Source organism: Podarcis bocagei (assembly GCF_964188305.1).
Source record: "Podarcis bocagei genome assembly, chromosome: 7".
Classification (NCBI taxonomy): domain Eukaryota; kingdom Metazoa; phylum Chordata; class Lepidosauria; order Squamata; family Lacertidae; genus Podarcis; species Podarcis bocagei.
Window position 1 is genome coordinate 2268567 of NC_138132.1, and position 25941 is coordinate 2294507.

The 25941-nt window shown below is 47.1% G+C and overlaps 2 protein-coding genes across 4 annotated transcripts in view; both read right to left on the reverse strand.

Moving 5' to 3' along the window:
- Nucleotides 1-18233, reverse strand: part of LOC308590587 (uncharacterized protein) — a 28216-nt gene extending 9983 nt beyond the window's left edge. The window contains exons 1-3 of the mRNA XM_081200766.1: nt 17936-18233; nt 11900-12061; nt 2196-2240 (exon numbers count right to left, since the gene is read on the reverse strand). Coding sequence (XP_081056892.1) covers nt 2196-2240; nt 11900-12052 — 198 coding nt within the window. The 5' untranslated portion in view covers nt 12053-12061; nt 17936-18233. The remainder of the gene's footprint in view (nt 1-2195; nt 2241-11899; nt 12062-17935) is intronic.
- Nucleotides 18234-24577: 6344 nt separating this feature from the next.
- LOC308590519 (neuroglobin-like) overlaps nt 24578-25941 on the reverse strand; it is a 39094-nt gene continuing 37730 nt past the window's right edge. Inside the window, exon 6 of one of the 3 annotated variants that reach the window (XM_081200638.1) lies at nt 24578-25395. In XM_081200638.1, the coding sequence (XP_081056764.1) occupies nt 25270-25395 (126 nt within the window). In that variant the 3' untranslated portion in view covers nt 24578-25269. The remainder of the gene's footprint in view (nt 25396-25941) is intronic. The other 2 variants (XM_081200640.1, XM_081200639.1) reach the window with 2 other exon arrangements.

Below are 25941 nucleotides of genomic sequence, written 5' to 3' on the forward strand. Positions count from 1 at the left end.
CTACCCAGATACGTAGAATGCTGTCGTGTGGTTTGGGGGCTGATGGCTGGTGTTATGTCCTGAGTTGAATAGGATCCAAAATGAAGCAGTCTGATTGGTCCTAGAACAATAGGATCCAGGATGCAGCAGTCTGATTGGTCCTAGAACAATAGGATCCAGAATGCAGCAGTCTGATTGGTCCTAGAACAATAGGATCCAGAAAGCAGCAGTCTGATTGGTCCTAGAACAATAGAATCCAGAATGCAGCAGTCTGATTGGTCCTAGAACAATAGGATCCAGAATGCAGCAGTCTGATTGGTCCTAGAACAATAGGATCCAGAATGCAGCAGTCTGATTGGTCCTAGAACAATAGGATCCAGAATGCAGCAGTCTGATTGGTCCTAGAGCAATAGGATTCAGAATGCAGCAGTCTGATTGGTCCTAGAACAATAGGATCCAAAATGCAGCAGCCTGATTGGTCCTAAAACTATAGGACCTAGAATGCATCAGTCTGATTGGTCCTAGAACAATAGGATCCAGAATGCAGCAGTCTGGTTGGTCCACAGGAGCCACCCAATCCAGCTCCAGGTGGAAGGGAATCCGCAACCTGATTGGCCTACAGGAGAATCCCGGAATTAGCCAATCACGGGGGGCCCATTGTGTTAATAATGTATATAAAGCAGACCTTCTGGGGGAACTTCCATTTTTCCTCCTCACCACTATGAGCTGAATAAAGAGCATGAAATCCACTCTCGACTCCGAGTATATTTCAGCTGGTTTTCACGTTTTGAATGTTTTAAATACAATGGTACCTTGGTTCTCAAACTCAATCCGTTCTGGAAGCCTGTTCGACTTCCAAAATGTTCAGAGACCAAGGCATGGCTCCTGATTGGCTGATTGGCCCCGGGGGAAATGCTGAGCATGTTCGGCTTCAAAAAAAAACATTCACAAACCGGAACACTTACTTCCGGGTTTGCAGTGTTTGGGAGTCAATTTGTTTGCCAACTAAGCTGTTCGGGAACCAAGGTACCACTGTAGTTATTTTAATTGCTTTAACTAATACTTCCAGGGACGCGGGTGGCACTGTGGGTTAAACCACAGAGCCTAGGACTTGCAGATCAGAAGGTCGGCGATTCGAATCCCCGCGACGGGGTGAGCTCCCGTTGCTCTGTCCCTGCTCCTGCCCACCTAGCAGTTTGAAAGCACACCCAAAGGTGCAAGTAGATAAATAGGTATCGCTCCGGCGGGAAGGTAAACGGCGTTTCCGTGCACTGCTCTGGTTCGCCAGAAGCAGCTTAGTCCTTAGTCTGCTGGCCACATGACCCGGAAGCTGTATGCCGGTTCCCTCGGCCAATAAAGTGAGATGAGCGCCACGACTGGACATACTGGTCAGGGGTCCCTTTACTTTTACACTTTAAGTATGCATGAAAGGAATCCAGATCTCACAGCGTGGTCATTTCAAAAGACCCTTGTCCCCCACAGCAGTGCAGCCAGCCTTCAGCCATCCTGCCCAAGATGGATCCCAATTTTTCTTCTCCCTTCTTCCTTTACCTTTACTGATACTTCCACTCAACTGCTTTGAGTGTTGCTGGTTCTCCTCTCTCTCTCTCTCTCTCTCTCTCTCTCTCTCTCTCTCTCTCTCTCTCTCAACAAGGTATATCATGGAATTATAGAGTTGGAAAGTACCCCAACCCCTTACAATGCAGAAATCATGTCAATTTAATGCAATAAGCTAAGATGAAATTATCCCATTTTTATTTCTTTCAACCCAACATAGAGATGGCTGGGCCAACCAGCTTTGCCCAGTTTGCCCTCAGCATCTCGGTGGCCACTCTTAGGAGGACACAGGGCCCAGAGACAGGTGGACCACCAGTGTTACCCAACATGGGCACCGTCCTTAAAAGAGGACTTTGGGGCACGATCGCTTTCACGCTAACTTTGGACGGCTGGGTCTTTTTCTAATGCCTGCTGGGTGGTTTTGTTTTACCTGCTGAGTTTAAATTTCGCCCTTCTCAAAACACAGCTGCCTTTTTAATTGCTTTTAATTGTTTATGGTTTGGGGGAAATGCTTAAACGAAGAAGAGCGTGAATAGCTGGAGGGGCACATTTCAGCCGAGCACAGATAAGCACCACAGGCTGTTTGCGAGCAAGAAGATTTAGCCGGTTCCCACCCCACCCTGCTCTCGCCATACATACTGTCTGCAGGAGATACGCACGGTGATATTGTCTGGGGTGAACAGGGTCCCGTTGCTGGAGTTGCCCTGGAGGAAGACATCAACAGGCAGTTAGAGGAAATGAGGCTCCAAGCTTCCTGGGAGGTTTTTGGACATAATAATAATATTATTATAATTTATTATTTACACCCAGCCACTCTGGGTGGCTTCCAGCAAAATACTGAAATACAATATTGCTCAAAAAATGACACGCTAATATGCCTAGATTAAAATGAGAAGTACTGGATGGCAGAAAATTAGTAAGGAAAGAGAATAAGAATATATAGATGATTTGAGAAGATTGTAGAATGCAAAGTTTATTGTGAATTGTATAATGTGGAGGAAGTGGGGGTGGAGGGAATTGGGCGAAGGAGAAAAGAATAATATGATGGATTGAGGAAATAGAAATGTAAATGTATGGGGGAATGGGGAAGAAATGGTTTTGGCTTTGGTACATCTGTATTATAATGTAATATGTGAAAACCAATAAAAAAAAGAAATACAAAAATTCATCAAATATTATAAGCTTCCTAAACAGGCCTGACTTCAGATGTCTTCTAAAAGTCAGATAGTACTGTACTTTATTTCCTTGACATCAGATGGGAGGGCGTTCCACAGGGAGGGCACCACCACTGAGAAGGCCCTCTGCCTGGTTCCCTGTAACTTGGCGTCTCGCAGGAAGGGAACCACCAGAAGGCCCTCAGTGCTGGACCTCAGTGTCCAGGCAGAACGATGGGGGTGGAGATGCTCCTTCAGGCATACTGGGCCTTTGAGGCCGTTGAGGACTTTAAAGGTCAGCACCAACACTTTGAATTGTGCTCGGAAACGTACTGGGAGCCAATGTAGGTCTTTCAGGATCAGTGTTATGTGGCCTCGGTGGCAACTCCCAGTCACCAGTTTAGCTGCCGCATTCTGGATTAGTTGTAGTTTCTGGGTCACCTTCAAAGGTAGCCCCACGTAGAGCGCATTGCAGTAGTCCAAGCGGGAGATAACCAGAGCATGCATCACTCTGGCCAGACAGTCCGCAGGCAGGTAGGGTCTCATCCTGCATACCAGATGGCGCTGGTAAACAGCTGCCCTGGACACAGAATGGACCTGCACCTCCATGGACAGCTGAGAGTCCAAAATGACTCCCAGGCTGCACACCTGGTCCTTCAGGGACACAGTTACCCACCCCATTCAGGACCAGGGAGTCCCCCACACCAGCCCATTCCCTGTCTCCCTCTGGACAGAGATTGGCCGGCCATCTGTCACAGACCTTAGGGTAAAGGGCAGGTGGTTGTTGTTGTTAATTTCTATGTACACCTTTCCTTAATATACACATTTTTATAAATACTGTTTGGCTGGAGGACTGCGTTGCAAAATTCGGGCGGATTTTGAAGGCAGGCTGTGTTTCCGTGGCCGTATTAGTTCAAAAAGTGCAGGTTAGGTAGTTTCTTGTTAAAATGAAAATTTCCTTCCCCATCCCATGTCAGATGCAATTTGTTGATATAAGGCAGGCTGCGACTCCTAGGCTCCCCTAGGAAATGAGCAAAGAAAGTTGGGAGGCGATCAGCGTCAAACAAAACAAGGAATCCAAGGTTGGCTGCGCCACTAACTCCCATGTTTGCTTATCATATCATATCTCTCAGCGCATGCTAATCATGATCTCAATTCTCTGACTGCCGGTCCTTATATAGCCAAAACAGCTCCACCCGCGCAGAAGAGGGTGGTGTGTTAGCAAAGTTGGAGGAGTTCTGGCGTTTTGTAGAAATACTTAGAAAAACAGACCAGTGAAGACTGAGGAGAGAGATAGAATCATAGAATCATAGAATCATAGAATCATAGAGTTGGAAGAGACCACAAGGGCCATCGAGTCCAACCCCCTGCCAAGCAGGAAACACCATCAGAGCACTCCTGACATATGGTTGTCAAGCCTCTGCTTAAAGACCTCCAAAGCAGGAGACTCCACCACACTCCTTGGCAGCAAATTCCACTGTCGAACAGCTCTTACTGTCAGGAAGTTCTTCCTAATGTTTAGGTGGAATCTTCTTTCTTGTAGTTTGGCTCCATTGCTCCATGTCTGCTTCTCTGGAGCAGCAGAAAACAACCTTTCTCCCTCCTCTATGTGACATCCTTTTATATATTTGAACATGGCTATCATATCACCCCTTAACCTCCTCTTCTCCAGGCTAAACATGCCCAGCTCCCTTAGCCGTTCCTCATAAGGCATCGTTTCCAGGCCTTTGACCATTTTGGTTGCCCTCCTCTGGACACGTTCCAGTTTGTCAGTGTCCTTCTTGAATTGTGGTACCCAGAACTGGACACAGTACTCCAGGTGAGGTCTGACCAGAGCAGAATACAGTGGCACTATTACTTCCCTTGATCTAGATGCTATACTCCTATTGATGAGGCCCAGAATTGCATTGGCTTTTTTAGCTGCCGCGTCACACTGTTGGCTCATGTCAAGTTTGTGGTCAACCAAGACTCCTAGATCCTTTTCACATGTACTGCTCTCAAGCCAGGTGTCACCCATCTTGTATTTGTGCCTCTCATTTTTTTTGCCCAAGTGCAATACTTTACATTTCTCCCTGTTAAAATTCATCTTGTTTGTTTTGGCCCAGTTCTCTAATCTGTCAAGGTCGTTTTGAAGTGTGTTCCTGTCCTCTGGGGTGTTAGCCACCCCTCCCAGTTTGGTGTCATCTGCAAATTTGATCAGGATGCCCTTGAGTCCATCATCCAAGTCGTTGATAAAGATGTTGAATAAGACCGGGCCCAAGACAGTCGGTCGGTCAGCCAGTTACAAATCCACTGAGTGGTAGCAGAGTCAAGACCGCATTTTACCAGCTTCTTTACAAGAATATCATGGGGCACCTTGTCAAATGCCTTACTGAAATCAAGGTAGGCTATATCCACTGAGTTCCCTTCATCTACCAGGCTTGTAATTCTGTCAAAAAACGAGATCAGGTTAGTCTGACATGACTTATTTTTCAGAAATCCATGCTGACTATTGGTGATCACAGCATTCCTTTCTAGGTGCTCACAGACTGTTTGCTTAATGATCTGCTCCTTGATCAGATAAGGGCAGCTGTAGTGAGCCAGGACTTCCCCACACCAAAGACTCCCAGGAACTGTAGTTTGATAAGGAGGCAGCCCCCCACAGCGCTATAATTCCCAGCACCCTTTAAAAAAAGCCACAGTTCCCAGGATGTTCTGGGAGAAAGCCATGGCAAAGTAGAAAAGGAGTGCTTTAAATGGACAGTGATGGCGAACCTTTTAGAGACCGAATGCCCATACTGCAACCCAAAATCCACTTATTGATCGCAAAACGCCAACACGTCAATTTAATATGAGATAATAATGATTGTCTGCATGCACACATACAAATAAATGTAAATAAGTAAATAAAACCAGCCAGATGGGTGGGGTATAAATATTATTGTTGTTGTTGCTGCTGTTGTTGTTATTAATAATAATTTATTATATTTTGCTGTTTGATGAGAGTTTGCCTAAGAACCCCATGAATGCTAACCTCGAGTTCCGTGATGAAGGAAAGGCAGGCCATTGGTGTACGCAGGGGCAGCCATAATAATAATAATAATAATAATAATAATAATAATAATAATAATAATAAACTTTATTTATACCCTGCCCTCCCCAGCCAAGACCGGGCTCAGGGCGGCTAACACCAGGTATAAAAACAATTGATTGAAATACAACTTAAAAAACAAGATTAAAATACATTAAAACCAGCCTCATTTCAGTAGAAACTCAAATCAAAAACTTTTTGGGGGATGAAAACGTCAAGTCTTCACCATTATGTTGCTGGACTCCCAACCCCACCAGCATGGCCAATAGGCAGAGATTAGAAGTGTGATAATTCAGTAGCATCTGCAGACAGTGGCGTAGCGTGGGTTGTCAGCACCCGGGGCAAGGCAAGTAATTTGCGCCCCCTAACCCGTGGATTTGCGGCCCCTAACCCTAACCCCCAGATGTTGCGCCCGGTGCGGCCGGCCCCCCCTGCACCCCCCACGCTACGCCACTGTCTGCAGAGTACCCTCTTGGCTACCCCTATATTAAAGGATAATCTCAGCTAAAAGAAGGTAAGTGGATTTGTAACTGGCTGACTGACCGAACCCAAAGGGTGCTCATCAATGGTTCCTCTTCATCCTGGAGAAGAGTGACTAGTGGGGTGCTACAGGGTTCTGTCTTGGGCCCGGTCTTATTTAACATCTTTATCAACGACTTGGATGATGGACTCAAGGGCATCCTGATCAAATTTGCAGATGACACTAAACTGGGAGGGGTGGCTAACACCCCAGAGGACAGGAACACACTTCAAAACGACCTTGACAGATTAGAAAACTGGGCCAAAACAAACAAGATGAATTTTAACAGGGAGAAATGTAAACTATTGCACTTGGGCAAAAAAAATGAGAGGCACAAATACAAGATGGGTGACACCTGGCTTGAGAGCAGTACATGTGAAAAGGAGCTAGGAGTCTTGGTTGACCACAAACTTGACATGAGCCAACAGTGTGACGCGGCAGCTAAAAAAGCCAATGCAATTCTGGGTTGCATCAATAGGAGTATAGCATCTAGATCAAGGGAAGTAATAGTGCCACTGTATTCTGCTCTGGTCAGACCTCACCTGGAGTACTGTGTCCAGTTCTGGGCACCACAGTTCAAGAAGGACACTGACAAACTGGAACGTGTCCAGAGGAGGGCAACCAAAATGGTCAAAGGCCTGGAAACGATGCTTATGAGGAACAGCTAAGGGAGCTGGGCATGTTTAGCCTGGAGAAGAGGAGGTTAAGGGGTGATATGATAGCCATGTTCAAATATAGAAAAGGATGTCACATAGAGGAGGGAGAAAGGTTGTTTTCTGCTGCTCCAGAGAAGCGGACACGGAGCAATGGATCCAAACTACAAGAAAGAAGATTCCACCTAAACATTAGGAAGGACTTCCTGACAGTAAGAGCTGTTTGACAGTGGAATTTGCTGCCTGGGAGTGTGGTGGAGTCTCCTCCTTTGGAGGTCTTTAAGCAGAGGCTTGACAACCATATGTCAGGAGTGCTCTGATGGTGTTTCCTGCTTGGCAGGGGGTTGGACTCAATGGCCCTTGTGGTCTCTTCCAACTCTATGATTCTATGATTCTAAGTGTCAGACCACATAGGTCACCTAGGGAAGGAAAAGCTCAGGCCCAGGAGTTTTTGCCTTTCCAACCTGTTATTCAGCTCTAAATCAGGATAAACATCATTCCACAGAAAACCCCCTTGACTTTGCTCTGATCCACAGGCAGGCAGTGGGTCCCCCCCCCCCCGGGGAAAGTGGTGGTTCCAGCGGATGTGCCCTAAGTCAATCCTAAGTCATAAAGAGATGGAATCGTTGCTTTTTCACCCATTTTCGCAAAAACTGTTGGATTTGAAACTGGTCTGTAATTCCCCAAATCAGTGATCTGGTCTCCCATCTCCCAGTTCAACGCTGTAACCGCTACGCCACAAATGGGTCCGACTTCTTCCCCACCGTCAGGCTAGAGCAATAGAAATATTAAAACATATTTGGTGGGTATGTAGCTTTTACAGAGTGCTGTGGATAATTTACTGTATTTCCATTCAAAAGTCCTTCTTTTTTTTTAAAAAAAAAATATTTATTAACTTTTCAGAGGGTATACAAAAAGAAGCAAAAAACAAAAATACAAAAATATAAACACATATAATTTCATTCACTTATTTTCTTTTAACTTATTTCTCGGACCTCCTCATACCTCCCCTTTTTGTATTCCAATTCTAATTATTCATTCAGCAAATCCTCACCCTTAATTTTCACTTAATTTTACACGTTTCTTCCCCCCCCCCCAATTATCTTAATCATTACAGCTGGTAACCACTTAACTTCTTTTTATCCAACATAATTCTAACATTCATTCAAAAGTCCTTCTTGGCTATTTTATCTGTCCTACTTAACTGGCTGACTCAAACCAGAAGGGAAACAGCTGTTAGCTTCCTCCTTTCTGCTACAAAGACCTGAGAAGGGATTTTGTCAAGGCTGTATATAGTCTCCCTGCTTATTTAACTTATATGCAGAATTCATCATGCGAAAGGCTGGGCTGGCTGAATCCCAAGCCGGAATTAAGATCGCCGGGAGAAATATCAACAACCTCAGATATGCAGATGACACAACCTTGATGGCAGAAAGTGAGGAGGAATTAAAGAACCTTTTAATGAGAGTGAAAGAGGAGAGTGCAAAATATGGTCTGAAGCTCAACATCAAAAAAACGAAGATCATGGCCACTGGTCCCATCACCTCCTGGCAAATAGAAGGGGAAGAAATGGAGGCAGTGAGAGATTTTACTTCCTTGGGCTCCATGATCACTGCAGATGGTGAAAGCAACCACAAAATTAAAAGACGCCTGCTCCTTGGGAGAAAAGCAATGACAAACCTAGACAGCATCTTAAAAAGCAGAGACATCACCTTGCCGACAAAGGTCCGTATAGTTAAAGCTATAATGGTTTGCCAAGTAGTGATGTATGGAAGTGAGAGCTGGACCATAAAGAAGGCTGATCGCCGAAGAATTGATGCTTTTGAATTCTGGTGCTGGAGGAGACTCTTGAGAGTCCCATGGGCTGCAAGAAGATCAGACCTCTCCATTCTGAAGGAAATCAGCCCTGAGCGCTCACTGGAAGGACAGATCCTGAAGCTGAGGCTCCAAGACTTTGGCCACTTCATGAGAAGAGAAGACTCCCTGGAAAAGACCCTGATGCCGGGAAAGATGGAGGGCACAAGGAGAAGGGGACGACAGAGGACGAGATGGTGGGACAGTGTTCTCGAAGTGACCAGCATGAGTTTGACCCAACTGCGGGAGGCAGTGGAAGACAGGAGTCCCTGGCGTGCTCTGGTCCAGGGGGTCACAAAGAGGCGGACACGACTTAACGACTAAACAAAAAAGTGCATCTTGGTTTGCTACTGTTCTGAGTTTATATAATCACCATAGATTTTAACTCTGTGTCTGCTCTGTACGGTATGATTTGGGTGTTTCAATTAGTTTTTAACAGAGCCGTGACTCTCGCGTACACTTTGCTCTAGCACTTGGTTGCAGGTTAAAACTTGCCTCTCCTCCGATGATCAGTTACACCTGAGGAAATGAGAGGTGGGGGGAAAGGGCAAGATAATAGGAAAGAGAGAGAAGATGAGTGGAGGGGAAAAGCAGATAATAGGAACTATTGTTCAAATGGTGATACAAACATTGACCTCAGAAAACTCAGGTCATAGAATCATAGAATCATAGCATCCTAGAGTTGGAAGAGACCACAAGGGCCATCGAGTCCAACCCCCTGCCAAGCAGGAAACACCATCAGAACACTCCTGACATATGGTTGTCAAGCCTCTGCTTAAAGACCTCCAAAGTAGGAGACTCCACCACACTCCTTGGCAGCAAATTCCACTGTCAAACAGCTCTTACTGTCAGGAAGTTCTTCCTAATGTTTAGGTGGAATCTTCTTTCTTGTAGTTTGGATCCATTGCTCCGTGTCCGCTTCTCTGGAGCAGCAGAAAACAACCTTTCTCCCTCCTCTATGTGACATCCTTTTATAGATTTGAACATGGCTATCATATCAGGTTGCGGTTATTCTTTCTCCAGCTAAACAGTGAAACTCGAAACCAGCAGTTACCAAACTTTTGGGGGGGCCGCTCCCTTCCCTTGGTTCCACAAACTCACCCCCAGTGCCCTCTACACCATACAAAGCAGGGTAGTGCTTTGAACAACCCACTAAGGAAGATGATAACCCAATAAAAATTAAAAAAGTAGCAACTGATTACACATCTCCCCCCCCCCAAAAAAAATCCAATTCATAGAATCATAGAATTGTAGAGTTAGAATTGTAGAGTCTGGGTCCAATTCTGGCCATGCAGGAATATGCAACTGTACAAAACTATTTAGCTTTTTAGCTCCTTATACCTGAAGGAGCGTCTCCACCCCCATCGTTCTGCCCGGACACTAAGGTCCAGCTCCGAGGGCCTTCTGGCGGTTCCCTCCCTGCAAAAAGCCAAGTTACAGGGAACCAGGCAGAGGGCCTTCTTGGTGGTGGCGCCCGCCCTGTGTAACGCCCTCCCACCAGATGTCAAAGAGAAAAACAACTACCAGATTCTTAGAAGACATCTGGACCGGAGTGCCTGGCGTGCTCTGGTCCAGGGGATCACGAAGAGTCGGACACGACTAAACGACTAAATAACAACAACAAGAGGTGGGCGTGACCTTACCTGCCCAGGTAACACAAGGGCAAGTCACAAAACACACACTCTCTCTTTGACTTCCTCCATCGTTGGAGCAGCTTTTTAGCTATACAGTCATGCTTCATGTCATGTCCACTTCATGTTACGTTCTTTTAGGTTACGTCCCTCAGCGACTGGAAGTACTGGAAAGGGTTACTTCCGGGTTTCGCCACTTGCGCATGCACAGACGCGCAAAATGACATCGCACACATGCGCAGAAGAGGCAAATTGCAACCTGCGCGTGTGCAGATGCGCCACTGCAGGTTGCGCTCTTTTCATGTTGTGAACAGGCCTCTGGAACGGATTCCGTTCGCAACCAGAGGTATCACTGTATTTTGTAACTAAGTCTGCCTTCAGGGATCCAACTGTGAACTGGTGGTGTGAGTAAACTTCTTTTATTGACTTTGAATAAGATTGCGGTGTGTTCATTCTTTTAGGAGGGATATAAGGGGACTTACCAGGAATCTGATATTGAGAGGCTTAAACAAGCCTGCAACCAACTGCCCGCTGTGTGTTTAAAAAGGGGGATGTGAAACTCTGCTATGTAAAGGAACTTGCTAGCGCAAGTTAGGAAGAATATTAATAAACTACAAACCCTCTCCTTTGGGATGGCAAATGGTATATAGTTTATTAATATTCTTCCTAACTTGCGCTAGCAAGCTCTTTTACTTAGCAGAGTTTCATATCCCAAATGACAAAATTAATATTTTCTTGTACGCGACAACAGCAGCGAGAATGTTAATAGCCAATAATTGGAAAGGAAATTACGTTCCAACCAAAGAAGAATGGCTGAATAAATTATGTGAATACTTGGAATTAGCAAAGCTGACTGATTTGATAAAACAAAAATCAAAAAATATAATCCAGAAACAATGGAAATGTTTAAATGATTATTTATGTAGACAAAGATTAAATGTAAGGTATTGATTGTGTTTAGAATAGATTTATGAAAGATTTAGAAAACTTATTGATTAGAATATTTGTGTGAGATTGTATGAGAAAAATACGGAATAACAGATACAATCTTGCTTAAAATGTATATAGGAAGTGCAGTGTAAGTGATGGAAGTCAATCAATAAAATTTTATTATTGAGATATTTGGAAGAAATTCTTTCAACTTTTCTTCTTCTTTTTCTCCTTATTTTTTCTTTTTCTTTTCTCCATTTCTGTTCTTTATATATATATATATATATATGTGCTTATCTGAAATATGTATGTACGTATGTATGTGCAATATTTTGTAATTATGTTAAATAAAATTAATAATAAAAAAACTATATACCCTCTCCTGCCTCCCTGAACATTCCCACATGGGAATCGCATCCCTAAACATCTGGAGGGCACTGGGGCGGGAAACCCCTACGCCCGCCCCCTCCATCCAAAACATTTGGCAATTTCAGCAAGCCTAATTTGCACACCAACTCTTCCCATCCGTCTCTTGGTCCCTCTTTACTCACCATGCGCTGGATGATGCTTTGTAGAAGCCCAATGGACTCAGTCTGACACGAGAGCTGCCTGGCGGCAGGGAGACCCGGGAGCAGCATAGCCAGGAGGAAGATGCAGAGGTTGTGCAAGGCTGAAGGGCATGGGATCGCTCTGATCTCAGGCATCACGCCACCCTGGGAGAACATGGACAGCCGCATTGTTAGATGCTTCTGGAGTACCCTGAAATAAGCAGAAATTGCCACCAAACACCACCCCAGCCCAACCACAGTCCTTATCACCAAACAACTGGAGTGGGTGGTCTACAGTGGTGCCTCGCAAGACGAAATTAATTCGTTCCGCAAGTTTTTTCTTCTTGCGAGTTTTTCGTCTTGCGAAGCACGGTTTCCCATAGGAATGCATTAAAATCAATCAATGCGTTCCTATGGAGACCGTCCGGGGACAGAGGGGACCTGTTTTAAAGCAAGGGAAGGGGCAGCATGGAGAATCGCTTCTCCCCGTTGCCGCCCCTTGGTTCAAAAGGGGTCCGGGGAGAGAGGGGAAGGCACGCGCGCCTTCCCCTCTGTCCCCGGAGATGGCGGGGCTGGCAACGGGGAGAAGCGATCTTCTCCCCGCCGTCCCTTGCTTTAAACAGGTCCGGGGACAGCGGGGAAGACGCGCTGCGCTTCCCCGCTATCCCCGGAGCTTGCGGGGCAAGCTTCGTTTTGCGAAGCAAGCCCATAGGGAAATGCGTCTTGCGAAGCGGCTAAGAAAACGAAAAACTCCTTCGTCTAGCGAGTTTTTCGTCTTCCGAGGCGTTCGTCTTGCGGGGCACCACTGTATTCCCAAGGCCATTCCTGTTGGATCAGGCCAATGGCCTATCGAGTCCAGCATCCTGTTCTCACAGTGGCCAACCGGATGTCAGGTGTGCGTGCAGGAGTCAGGCCCTGGGACCAGTAGGGTTTCACAGGACTGGGGCCTGAAGAGGCAAGGTGCGGCCGCACAGGTGAGGCTGCTTGGTAACTCACTGCACCTGGTGGCAAGAGCTGGGAAGGGATATAAGGTCAGAAGAAGGAGGAGAAGAAGAAGAGTTTGGATTTGATATCCCGCTTTATCACTACCTGAAGGAGTCTCAAAGCGGCTCACAATCTCCTTTCTCTTCCTTCCCCACATCAAACACTCTGTGAGGTGAGTGGGGCTGAGAGACTTCAGAGAAGTGTGACTGGCCCAAGGTCACCCAGCAGCTGCATGTGGAGGAGCCGAGACGCGAACCCGGTTCCCCAGATTACGAGACTACTGCTCTTAACCACTACACCACACTGGCATTTCCCTTTGGCTCTTTGCCACAGCAACACGCTTCCTGATCATTGAACCTCAATTTCTTGACTCCCTGCTTCCTGACCCTCGGACCCTTGACTTTGTGACTCCTTGCTTCCTGACCCTCGGACCCTCAACTTCTTGACTCCTTGCTTCCTGACCCTCAGACCCTTGGCTTCTTGACTCCTGGCTCTCTGATCCTCAGACTCTTGGCTCCTGATTCCCGGCTTCTGGACCCCCGTTCCTGCTCCCACCCTGCCATCTTGCCCCCGGTCCCGACGTCCCCTGCCAGGACTTCGATCGCCCGTGAACTGGACCATGACACCAGATGCCCCAATGGCAAACCTGCAAGCAGGACAGAAGGATGCCAGGACCTTTGAGAGCTCCACGAGAAGAACCTTTTCCTAATATTTCATTGTTAAATAAGTACTTAAGTTAAGCAACAAGTTTATCAAAATGAAAGGAATATGGAAAGGCCGGGAAGTCAAATGCTGATGAAGAAAATTTATTGTTAGAGAAGTTTGTATATTTCTTTTGCAATTTGTGATGATTTTGATTTTGCGGATAACAATGAATGTAAGTTTATGTCGTATAGATGCAATTATGAACAATAAAGCATGAAAAAGCAAGAAGAAGAAGAATTTGGATTTGATATCCCGCTTTATCACTCCCCTTCAGGAGTCTCAAAGCGGCTAACATTCTCCTTTCCCTTCCTCCCCCACAACAAACACTCTGAGAGGTGAATGGGGCTGAGAGACTTCAGAGAAGTGTGACTGGCCCAAGGTCACCCAGCAGCTGCATGCGGAGGAGCGGGGAAGCGAACCTGGTTCACCAGATTACGAGTCCACCGCTCTTAACCACTACACCACACTGGTGCAGGAAAAAAAAGGGGGAAGACACCTTTTGGTATTGATAAGCTGCCCAGCTGGTAGGGCTGCCACTCCCCACAGGTCCCTCTGGTCAGCAAAAGAAGGAGTCTCCAGCCAAGTTAAAGAAGCAAACAGTGGCTTGTGCAAACCAGCCTGGCTGGCCTAGCAAAGAGCAAATCTGTTAATATGACAAAGGGGCCTTATGGGCCATCAAAAAGGAATCCTTTGATCTGGGGAGACAGATGTTGCCAAGGTGGTAGGGTATGTGTTTGAGGTGACAGGAAAAGAGTTTTTGAGCTGGGAAGGGTGCTGGGAAGAAGAAGGAAGAAGAAAAATTGGGATCCATCTTGGGCAGGCTGGCTGAAGGCTGTCTGCACTGCTGTGGGGGACAAGCGCCTCTTGAAATCACCACTCTGTGAGATCTGGATTCCTTTCATGCATACTTAAAGTGTAAAGGTAAAGGGACCCCTGACCATTAGGGTCGAGTCGTGGCTGACTCTGGGGTTGCAGCGCTCATCTTGCTTTACTGGCCGAGGGAGCTGGCGTTTGTCCGCAGACAGCTTCCGGGTCATGTGGCCAGCATGACTAGGCCGCTTCTGGTGAACCAGAGCAGCGCACGGAAACGCCGTTTCCCTTCCCGCCGGAGTGGTACCTATTTATCTACTTGCACTTTGACGTGCTTTTGAACTGCTAGGTTGGCAGGAGCAGGGACCGAGCAACGGGAGCTCAGCCAGTGACGGGGATTCGAACTGCCGACCTTCTGATCTGCAAGTCCTAGGCTCTGTGGTTTAACCCACAGCGCCACCTGTGTCTCAACTTAAAGTGTAAATAGGTGACTAAACCATATTTCTTAAAGCTATGACAGTCTACGATGGGTCTCAATTCTCCGAAGGAACACAGACCCTGCGTGAACCCTATGGAATCTGCAGAGAGTTACGACTTTGGTAACAGTAAGATCCCCCCAAAGGAACAATGAATTGCACATTTATTCAAAACCCAGTTTAAACTATTTGGCTTAGTAAAATCAACAAAGCTGATGAACTTGGCCAGTGAGGAAGATGGCTGAGATTTGACAGTTGAAAGGGAAAGTATTTCTGAAGGAGGTTTGACCTCAGTACGTGTTGTTGAAAGTCCCCCTGTTCTCAACTAGGCTGTCAGTAAGATTTCCCTCGAGTTATAAACTGCTCTTGTTCTGCTTGTTATCAGTAAAGTGCTATCAATTTCTTTTCTCTCTGGACTAGATTTGTTCCAGTCTCTCTGCTAACAGCTGGAGCGCAGAACATCTGGAGCGAGCCAGCTTGGCAGAGGCTGATGTAGGACACAATCCTCATGAGGCTTGCTCTTCAAGCCGCTTCTTCACAACTTTTCTCCGGAATCATTTCCCAGCTTTATGATTCACTTAGACAGCATCTACTCAAACATCTGGCAACAGACTTCAAGCACATCTAAGTGGTTACTTGACAGATCTCCTGATTCATTGCTTCCAATCTCTGCTTCGAACAGAAGCAGAGGCTTGGCTGCATGTCTAGAGTGTTTTTCGCACATTGAAAGCACCCTTCGACCCATTGTAGGGTTGGAAAGCTGAAGAATGTCTAGCTAACTGAGCCACATGTTGGAATTCTAGTCTAGGGCAGGAGACTGCATGGACTTCAGAGACCCATCAGGGCTTCCCATCTAGCTGCCAATACTTCCCCAAATCCCAACGAACAGATTGCTTGTGAATTGCCCATCTGACGGGACGTCGCAGCAAGGAGATCCTCTCCTCTTGGCTTGGGATCTCTCTGTTTTTGATTTCTAAGGAACAGGTGTGCCTGCGTAGGAGTGGCTCTGGAGAGTGCCAGCCGTGCCGTGCTCTTCGACCTACATTGGCTCCCAGTACGATTCCGAGCACAATTCAAAGTGTTGGTGCTGACCTTGAAAACCCTCAATGGCCTCGGCCCGCGATACCTGAAGGAGCGTCTCCACCCCCATCGTTCTACCTGGACACTGAGGTCCAGCGCCGAGGGCCTTCTGGCGGTTTCCTTTGCTGCGAGAAGCCAAGGTACAGGGAACCAGGCAGAGGGCCTTCTCGGTAGTGGCGCCCTCCCTGTGGAATGCCCGCCCATCAGATGTCAAAGAGAACAACTACTACCAGACTTTTAGGAGACATCTAAAGGCAGCCCTGTTTAGGGACGCTTTTAATGTGTGACATTTTAATGTATTTTTAATCTTTGTTGGAAGCCGCCCAGAGTGGCTGGGGAAACCCAGCCAGATGGGCGGGGTACAAATAATAAATTATTATTATTATTATTATTATTATTATTATTATTATTATTATTATTATTATTATTAGACCCAGTGCTCCTGCCGCTCGCACCTTGATGTAAGCCGACAGATCACGGGTGATCTGTGGGTCTGTGAGACTGTCCTCCCCCACCCTGGGAAGTCTGCCAGGGCTAATAACCCCCATAAAGGTAAAGGGACCCCTGACCATTAGGTCCAGTCATGACCGACTCTGGGGTTGCGGTGCTCATCTCGCTTTACTGGCCGAGGGAGGCGGCGTTCAGCTTCTGGGTCATGTAGCCAGCATGACTAAGCCGCTTCTGGTGAACCAGAGCAGCGCATGGAAACGCCGTTTACCTTCCCGCCAGAGCGGTACCTATTCATCTACTTGCACTTCATGCTTTTGAACTGCTAGGTTGGCAAGAGCAGGGACTGAGAAACGGGAGCTCACCCCGTCGCGGGGATTTGAACCGCCGACCTTCTGATCGGCAAGTCCTAGGCTCTGTGGTTTAACCCACAGCGCCACCCACGTCCCTGCTCCCAATAACATTAGTATCATCTAAAGAGCATGTAGGGCCTGAACCAATGGATTCAAATGACAAAGGAGAGTCCGACGAAACATCAGGAAGAAGTTTCTGACAGCAAGAACTGTTCGACAGTGGAGCGGTCTCTTTGGGAAGATGGTGGGCTCTCTTTCCTTGGAGGTTTTTAAGCAGAGGTCGGATGGCCCTCTGTCATGGATGCTTTAACTGAAATTATTATTTTGCATGGGGTTGGGCTAGATGACCCTCAGGAACCCTTCCAGCTCTCCGATTCTATGAAGCTAGGAGTCCTGTCGCATTCGTGGGAACCGTTGTGCTGGTTCCCATTAGTGCAACTCATCCAAAACCCGCCCAGAGGTTTTCAACCGAAACATATTCATGGCAAGCTTTTAAGCGTTTGCGTTTGCATCTAAAGCCTTCCCTAAACTAAGGGAAACACGGCACTCCCTTTCCCTGGGGTTTTTTCCTCCGTAAGCCTCCCTTCCTAAGCCAAACCCTCACAACAGTTGAGTGAATGTGCATCTCGTGGATATCTGACGGTTTGCCAGTGGGCAGCGGCGACTGGCTGATCTTTCTGAACTCACAGAAGATGCTTGCTCAACAGCGTTCCCCAGCCTGAACGATGCCCATTGGACAAGACACACGCAGCTCACGTTTTCCGGAGCTACGGGAAGCATGGGAGAGGCAGGATTTGCAGCTGGCTGCAAGGGGTCTCCCGTGGACTCCAAGTGGGTGCTGTTTGCTACTGCCATGGATTTGCACATGTTCTGCTTTCTGTGATGAAATGATAAGGCATCTCGTGCTGGAAGCCTACAGCTCTATCCCATCCAATCGACAGCTCAAATCCTGCAGGGTTTTGTGCTTCTGGAATAGCTCAGACTCCCATTGCTGCTGCCTGCAAGGTAAACCTCTTGGTTCTGGTGAGAAGCTTCTGTTCCACTTACCTGTTTCCACCTCAAATGTTCTTAGTTTGCAGGGCACATCCGGAGCTGTAGTTCTTGGGGTTGTGGAGGAGCTGGGTGGGTGAAGGAGCCCTGCAAACAAGAAAAGCCAGGCACTTCTCTCCCCCATCCTGACTCACCAGGCCAAAGATGTTCGTCCACTGCTGTTTTCGCCTGCCCTCTGGCTCCTCGCTGTGCCGTAGACCCTTCTGGCTGGACCGAGGCAGCACCAGCGATTCCGGACACTTGCAGGATGCAATCTTTGCCACACCTCTCTCGCTTCAGGATGGCTGTTTGGCGTTGAAACAAGGAGACGACTGCAAAGCATTCGCTGGCTGGCCAGCCTAAAGACAGCTGCCAGTACAATCACAACCCTTCCCTTCCAGCCAACAAAGTCGTTTAAAAAAAAAATTGTTTTTTTTTAAACAACAATCCAAAGAAGTCCCAGAGAGGACCGAGTCACTGCAAAGATGAAAGAGGGGAGATGGTCCAGGACTGCAGCAGGCAATGGGGGGGGGGCCTCTGTGTAAAGATCATAGAATACTAGGATTCAAGAGTTGGAATGGGCCCCCCAAAGGTCATCTAGTCCAACCCGCTGCAATGCAGGAATCTTATGTTGTGTTATGACGTGTTTGTTATGTCATGCACATGTTGTAAGGGGCGTGTCTGAACCCACATGCATGTCCAGCACCCATGCTTCTTCCTACACAAGCTACTAAGGGGTTTGGCGAGAGTTATAATGTGTGCTTGATATGAATTTGTGTTTGAAAGCCCACAAGACGTTCTCGCACAAGAGGAATAAAGCAAAGTTGGCCTGTTACATAGAACGAAAGGGACGGGTGGTCTGGATGCTGTTCAGACAGCAAGATTATAATATAAGCAAGCAGCAAATCTTACAGTGCAAGCACGCCTTGGTCTCAAGAGTAACATCATCATCATCATTTATTATTCATACCCCACCCATCTGACTGGGTTTCCCCATCCACTCTGGGCAGCTCCCAAACAGAATATTAAAAACACAGTCAAAATTCAAACATTAAAAGCTTCCCTAAACAGGGCTGCATTCAGATGTCTTCTAAAAGTCAGATAGTTGTTTATTTCCTTGGCATCTGATAGGAGGGCGTTCCACAGGGTGGGTGCCACCATTGAGAAGGCCCTCTGCCTGGTTCCCTGTAACCTCTCCTCTTGCAGGGAGGGAACCGCCAGAAGGCCCTCGAAGCTGGACCTCAGTGTCTGGACTGAACGATGGGGGTGGAGACGCTCCTTCAGGTCTACTGGACCGAGGCCATTTAGGGCTTTCAAGGTCAGCACCAACACTTTGAATTGTGCTCGGAAACGTCTTGGGAGCCAGTGTAGGTCGTTCAAGACCAGTGTTATGGGGTCTCAGTGGCGACTCTGGACACAGAATTGACCTGCGCTTCCATGGACAGCTGTGAGTCCAAAATGACTCCCAGGCTGCTCACCTGGTCCTTCAGGGGCACAGTTACCCCATTCAGGACCAGGGAGTCCCCAACACCTGTCCACCCTCTGTCCCTCAAGAACAGTCCTTCTGTCTTGTCAGAATCCAACCTCCATCCATCCTCCATCCGCCTCCAGGCACTCACACAGGACCTTCACTGCCTTCACTGGTTCTGATTTGAAAGAGAGGTAGAGCTGGGTATCATCTGCATATTGATGGACACCCAGCCCAAACCCAAAGATAGCAAGGCCATTAAAGGCTTCAGATTGCATAATAGATGGATGTTTATCTTCCCAGGCTCCAAGTATGAGTCCGTCTGCACTTGGAAAGGCTCATAAAGTTTGTTGTTCAGTGTTATTGTTTGGATGCATTTACATAAAAAAGTCAGCGCCGATAAACCAGGGCTCGACAACCCCACTTGTGTGATTTCTGTTCCTGACCTCAGGCAAAGACGTTAATTACGAGAAGCTCCCATACTCATTTTGGATAAAACGCTCAGCCGACCCAACTGTACAAATAAACCTTTCGCCATTCTCCCCTTGCCTCCTTTCAGGGCAGGCAGAAATCCAACTGGACCATTTCCAGGCAAAGCTCAAAGGGGCTTGCTGCTGATCTGTATAGAACCCTGTGCAACTTAAGGGCCAGGTTATCAGAAAGGGAGCATTCCTCCATAGAAGAGACCTTGGTTTTTTAAAAAAAGATATCGCTGATGAAATATACTCAGAGTCGCAAAGTGATTTCATGCTCTTTATTCAGCTCATAGTGGTGAGGAGGAATGAATGAAAGTCCCCTCACAGTATCTGCTTTATATACATTCTTTACACAATGGGCTGCACATGATTGGCTAATTCCGGAATTCTACTGTAAGCCAATCAGGTTGTGGATTCACTTCTATCTGGAGCATGATTGGGTGGTTCCTGCCAACCAATCATACTGCTGCATTGTTCTAGGACCAATCAGACTGCTGCATTCTGGATCCTATTGTTCTAGGACCAATCAGACTGCTGCATTTTGGATCCTATTGTTCTAGGACCAATCAGACTGCTGCAGTTTGGATCCTATTCAACTCAGTGCATAACATCTGAGATGTCGGAACCTATCACCAACGTCTGAGGCACATTTGGTGGAAATTCAAGGGAGGGCCTTCTCAGGCTATAGCAGGGCTTTGATGCGGCCCTAAGCTACTGAAAGTAATGGGGCCCTTTCTATGTCCAGCTGTCCTTTGTCAACAACAAATGGTCGCTGTTTTTTGTGTTAAATATATGCTACCTGGTAATTGATGGACCTAATAGGTATCTCAAGCCATTTGCACATGTTTCCATGCAACCAGTTCATTCAGAATGTAGGCACCCTATATATATTATTATTATTTTGGACCCCTGACCATTAGGTCCAGTCGTGGCCGACTCTGGGGTTGTGGCGCTCATCTTGCTTTACTGGCCAAGGGAGCTGGCGTACATGTGGCCAGCAGGTCATGTGGCCAGCAGGACTAAGCCGCTTGTGGCGAACCAGAGCAGCGCACAGAAACGCCATTCCCTGTAACCTCACTTCTTGCAGGGAGGGAACCACCAGAAGGCCCTCGGAGCTGGACCTCAGTGTCTGGGCTGAACGATGGAGGTGGAGACGCTCCTTCAGATATACTGGACCAAGGCTGCTTAGGGCTTTCAAGGTCAGCACAAATACTTGGAGTTGTGCTCGGAAACGTCCTGGGAGCCAATGTAGGTCTTTCAGGACCGGAGTTATGTGGTCTTGGCGGCTGCTCCCAGTCACCAGTCTGGCTGCCGCATTCTGGATTAGTTGCAGGAACCTCTCCAGACAATGGAACAACTCTTCTCTTCTCACCTCCGCCACTGAGATTTCCTGGTTGACGTGGAAGCCATTAAGCAGTTGAATATGCATGCATAGTCCGTCCGGCCCAGCCCCCTCAAATATTTTATTGGGGGCTTGAATGGACCTCGGCCCCTAGGAGTTGGCTCAGATGGCTGGCGGTTTTTAATTGTTTTAGAGCAGGGGTCAGTAAACCTTTCCAGCAGGGGGCCGGTCCACTGTTCCCTGGACTATATTTTGGAGGGGGGGGGGAAATGAACGAATTCCTATGCCCCACAAATAACCCAGAGATGCATTTTAAATAAAAGGACACATACTACTCATGTAAAAATACGCCGATTCCCAGACTGTCCAAGGGCAGGATTGAGAAGGCGATTGGGCCGCATCCGGCCCCCCGGGCCTTAGTTTGTCTACCCATGTTTTAGAATATCACACACAGAGGCAGAGCTTCCCTTATCCAACTGCACATTTCGCCCCGTCCGTTCCTGCTATCTGCAAAGACACGGAAGGCAATAAGAAGGAAGAGGCCGGAAAGAGGAACTGCTGTGCTTTTTTTCCCATTTTCTAAACTTTTATTAGGAATCTGATAGTACAGAAGCGTCAGCAGCAGGCTGGGAAAGCCCCAAAGGCACATCTTTCTGAAAGTACAAGGGATCCAAAAAGTCACCCAGATTGTTGGGGTCCAAAAGTCACCAAGATTGCGGCTCAGTGGGGCGACCGTCAGCATGGAGGGGGGGAGATTGGGGAAACAGTTAAAGGCGAGTGGGTGGGAGGCAGGCAGATCTGAGCCACCATGGGACCGATCCACCAGGACGTTCTCCTGCCCGACTCAATGATTTCAATCTGCAATGCAAAAGATTTCCCAAGTCTGCTTTGATGCCCCGTGGATGACAGCATAAAAGACTTATCATCTATACATGCATTTGTCCTGGAAGACAACACTTCGCGCTTGGTAGTTTTAATTTTTTGCCAGGAAAGTTTGTAATTTAAAAAAATTAAGAATAATGTAAATGAGGTCCGGGCAGGAGAGCTTTCCGGTGGGCTCAATCTCTGCAGGCATCTTTTGAGATATAGCTTGCGCTCTATTTTCTTTTGCAAATCGATCAGACTGCTTTCAAAGCAATTAACGCCAGTGAGTAACCAACTACACATCGCAGCCCTAAATTATAGAGAGGGGTGGGGTGGGGGGAATTACAGAGAAGGAAAAACTGCTCTGGGAATATCCTGTGGGCAAACCATTTGATGGAAAGCGAGAGCACATTTCAAGGCAGCCTAATTGCCGAAATCGCAAGCAAATCATTTTGCAAAGCAGCGGGGCTTGAGGAGCGCGAGGCAGTAAAAGGCAGGAGGGACAGGAGCTGACGTTTCAAGGGCTCACGGTTTGCTCACAGGTGATGCAAAGCAAGCTCCCAAATGCTCCATCTCCGTGGGATGGGACAAAAACATCTGGAGCGCAGGTGTGGCCAGTCTGACGGTATCTGCAACCCAAAGCAATATCTTCAAGGCAGCAGTGAGGCTACGAAACAAAGTAAAACCAGGTCAGGCTATTTTTTTGTCTAGGGATGGTGGGCAAATCTGTCCGTCTGGGTCCATTTCTTCCTTTCTTTAATTTCTGATTTTTATTGGCATTATAAACAACCCCAAAGTGATGTAGCCGGGTATTGCTTATGGAAAGCAAATAAGCAATAAAAAACAGAGACATCACCTTGCCAACAAAGGTCCGTATAGTTCAAGCCATGGTTTTCCCAGTACAGTGGGGCCTCGCAAGACGAAAAGAATTCGTTCCGCGAGTCTTTTTGTCTTGCGATGTTTTTCGTCTTGCGAAGCACAGTCCGTAGCAACTGCGCCTCTTCAAGCGGCTTTAAAAAAAAAGCGCAAGACGTTTTCGTCTTGCGAAGCAAGCCCATAGGGAAATTCGTCTAGCGAAGCAACGCAAAAACGGAAAACCCTTTCGTCTAGCGAGTTTTTCGTCTTGCAAGGCATTCGTCTTGCAGGGCACCACTGTAGCGATGTATGGAAGTGAGAGCTGGACCATAAAGAAGGCTGATCATCAAAGAATGGATGCTTTTGAATTATGGTGCTGGTGGAAACTCTTGAGAGTCCCATGGACTGCAAGAAGATCAGACCTATCCATTCTGAAGGAAATCAGCCCTGAGTGCTCACTGGAAGGACAGATCCTGAAGCTGAGGCTCCAAGACTCTGGCCACCTCATGAGAAGAGAAGACTCCCTGGAAAAGACCCTGATGTTGGGAAAGATGGAGGGCACAAGGAGAAGGGGACGACAGAGGACGAGATGGTGGGACAGTGTTCGCGAAGCTACCAGCATGAGTTTGACCAAACTGCAGGAGGCAGTGGAAGACAGGAGGGCCTGGCGTGCTCTGGTCCAGGGGGTCACGAAGAGGCGGACACCACTAAACGGCTAAACAACAAGAACAATAGAAATGGTGATGTACTGATATCAACAGAGCCATCTCTATTTCCCAAGGAGGCATGGATGGTGGATTTTGAGCATCTGAGCCCTGATGCTATGGCAATGGCTTTATATGCTGTCCTGATTCATTTGGAGAAGCAAGGGAACTATGCGAGATTGTTATTTGTAGACTTTAGTTCTGCATTTAATACTATTCTTCCGCATAGATTGGTGCCCAAACTATTAGACCTAGGACTTCCGCCGTGTTTGTGCAGGTGGATATTAGATTTTCTATCAAACCGTTCCCTACGGATCAGGATGGGTTCCCACGTCTCTGCGGATCTCATCATGAATACGGGGTGCGTGTTGAGCCTGCTTTTATATATGCTCTATACAGCTGGCTGTGCCCCCCAAAACCCCAATAATAAGATCATTAAGTTTGCAGATGATACAATGGTGGTTGGTTTAATCATGGCTGGAGAGGGAGAGGCAGCCTATAGGAAGGAAGTTGAGCAGTTGGGGGAGTGGTGCAGGAAAAACAACTTACTCCTTAAAGAAAACAAAAGAGATTATTGTGGACTTTAGGAAATGTAAATTGAATATTCAGCCACTCATTATGGAGGGGGAGTGTGTGGTCTCGGTGTTTCGATTTCTGGGAATGGAGTTGAGAGATGACCTAACCTGGGGAGAAAACAGCAAAGACCTGATGAAGAGAGCACAGCAGAGGTTATATTTTCTGAGATTCCTCCAGAAAAATAATCTCTCAAAGGAATTGTTGATGGCATTTTACCATTGTACTGTGGAGAGTGTATTAACTTATGGTCTGTGTGTGTGGTTTGGGATCTGCACAGTCAGGGGAAAAACAATGCTGTCCAAGGTTGTAAAGACTGCGGAGAGAATAACTGGGTGCACTCTTCCCGCCTTAGATCAAATCTACGCTTCCAGGTGCCACAAGAAAGCTGCAGAGATAGCGCAGGATTGTGCGCACCCCGGAAATGATCTCTTTTAGCTTCTGCCTTCTGGAAAAAGGTATAGGGTTATAAAGACTAGGATTAGCCGCCTAAGAAACAGTTTCCACCCAAATGCGATTTTGGTTTTAAACGCAGTGTAAAGAGTCTCTATGGGAGTATATTGTATTTAATTATGGGGTATCAGAGTTTTGAGGGGGCTAACCAGGCTGGGATAGCTGGGATAGCAGGCTTGTTGGTTTCTGAATGTCTGATGTAGTTTTTTCAATTTCGTTGTTCTGTATGGGACAATGACAATAAAGATTATCGTACTGCATCGAAAATAACTTAGCGAAATTGACTTGCGAGGTGGCGTGTTGTTCGATAAGAGATTGAGTGTTGGGGGGGGCTCATTTAATTTCATTGTACACAGGTTGTACAATTACAATAAAGGCATTATTATTATTATTATTATTATTATTATTATTATTATTATTATTATTATCAGGAGCCCTCTGAAACAGCAGGGCAACATGTGCTCAGCTGAGCAGGACTCCATTCCTGCAACAATCCCTCCCAAACATAAATACGCATTTAGAAAGCTCGTGGGAAGGAGATTGATGGATGATTGGTCCTTTTTTCAAGAAATCCTTGCCTCGGGTTTCTCTTTTAAAAGTATTATTACCAACCCCTGTTTCCATCAGAGACGGAATCTCTGCAAAGGACTTTCCCTGCACCTGGGAGTTCCACTTGGAAGAGAGGAGCAAAAAAGGGGGGAGTCCAGGGTGTGTGTCCATCGTTGAGTCACATCAAGAGCAGATTTTTGTCTTGCTAGTTTTTGTTTGGAGTTGACTCAGCGCAAGCCTTCCTCGAGGAAAGAGACTTGCCGGTTCCCGCAGTCTTCTCCTCCGTGTAGAAGCCTCGCCGCATGGTGGCCGCCAAATATTTGAAGAGGCTCTGGGGGGGAAGGGGGAAGAGAGAGGCAAACGTTTACTGGGTGAATCCTGCCCTCCAAAAGGGGGAGGGATGGGGGGCATGGAGGGCTATGGCAGAACCAGGGGGTGAAATGGTAGGACCACGTTCCAAAAACACAGACGCAACACCCGATCGACCCTTGCCATTTTTACGTCAATCTGAAATTTGCTATGGCCTAAGTCAGATTAGGGGGACGCGGGTGGCGCTGTGGGTTAAACCACAGAGCCTACGGCTTGCCGATCAGAGTCAGCCCAGAGTCAGCCACAACTAGACCTAATGGTCAGTGAAATATACTCGGAGTCGCAAAGTGATTTCATGCTCTTTATTCAGCTCATAGTGGTGAGGAGGAATGAATGAAAGTCCCCCCCAAGGTATCTGCTTTATATACATTATTTACACAATGGGCTGCACATGATTGGCTAATTCCGGAATTCTACTGTAAGCCAATCAGGTTGTGGATTCACTTCTATCTGGAGCAGGATTGGGTGGTTCCTGCCAACCAATCATACTGCTGCATTGTTCTAGGAC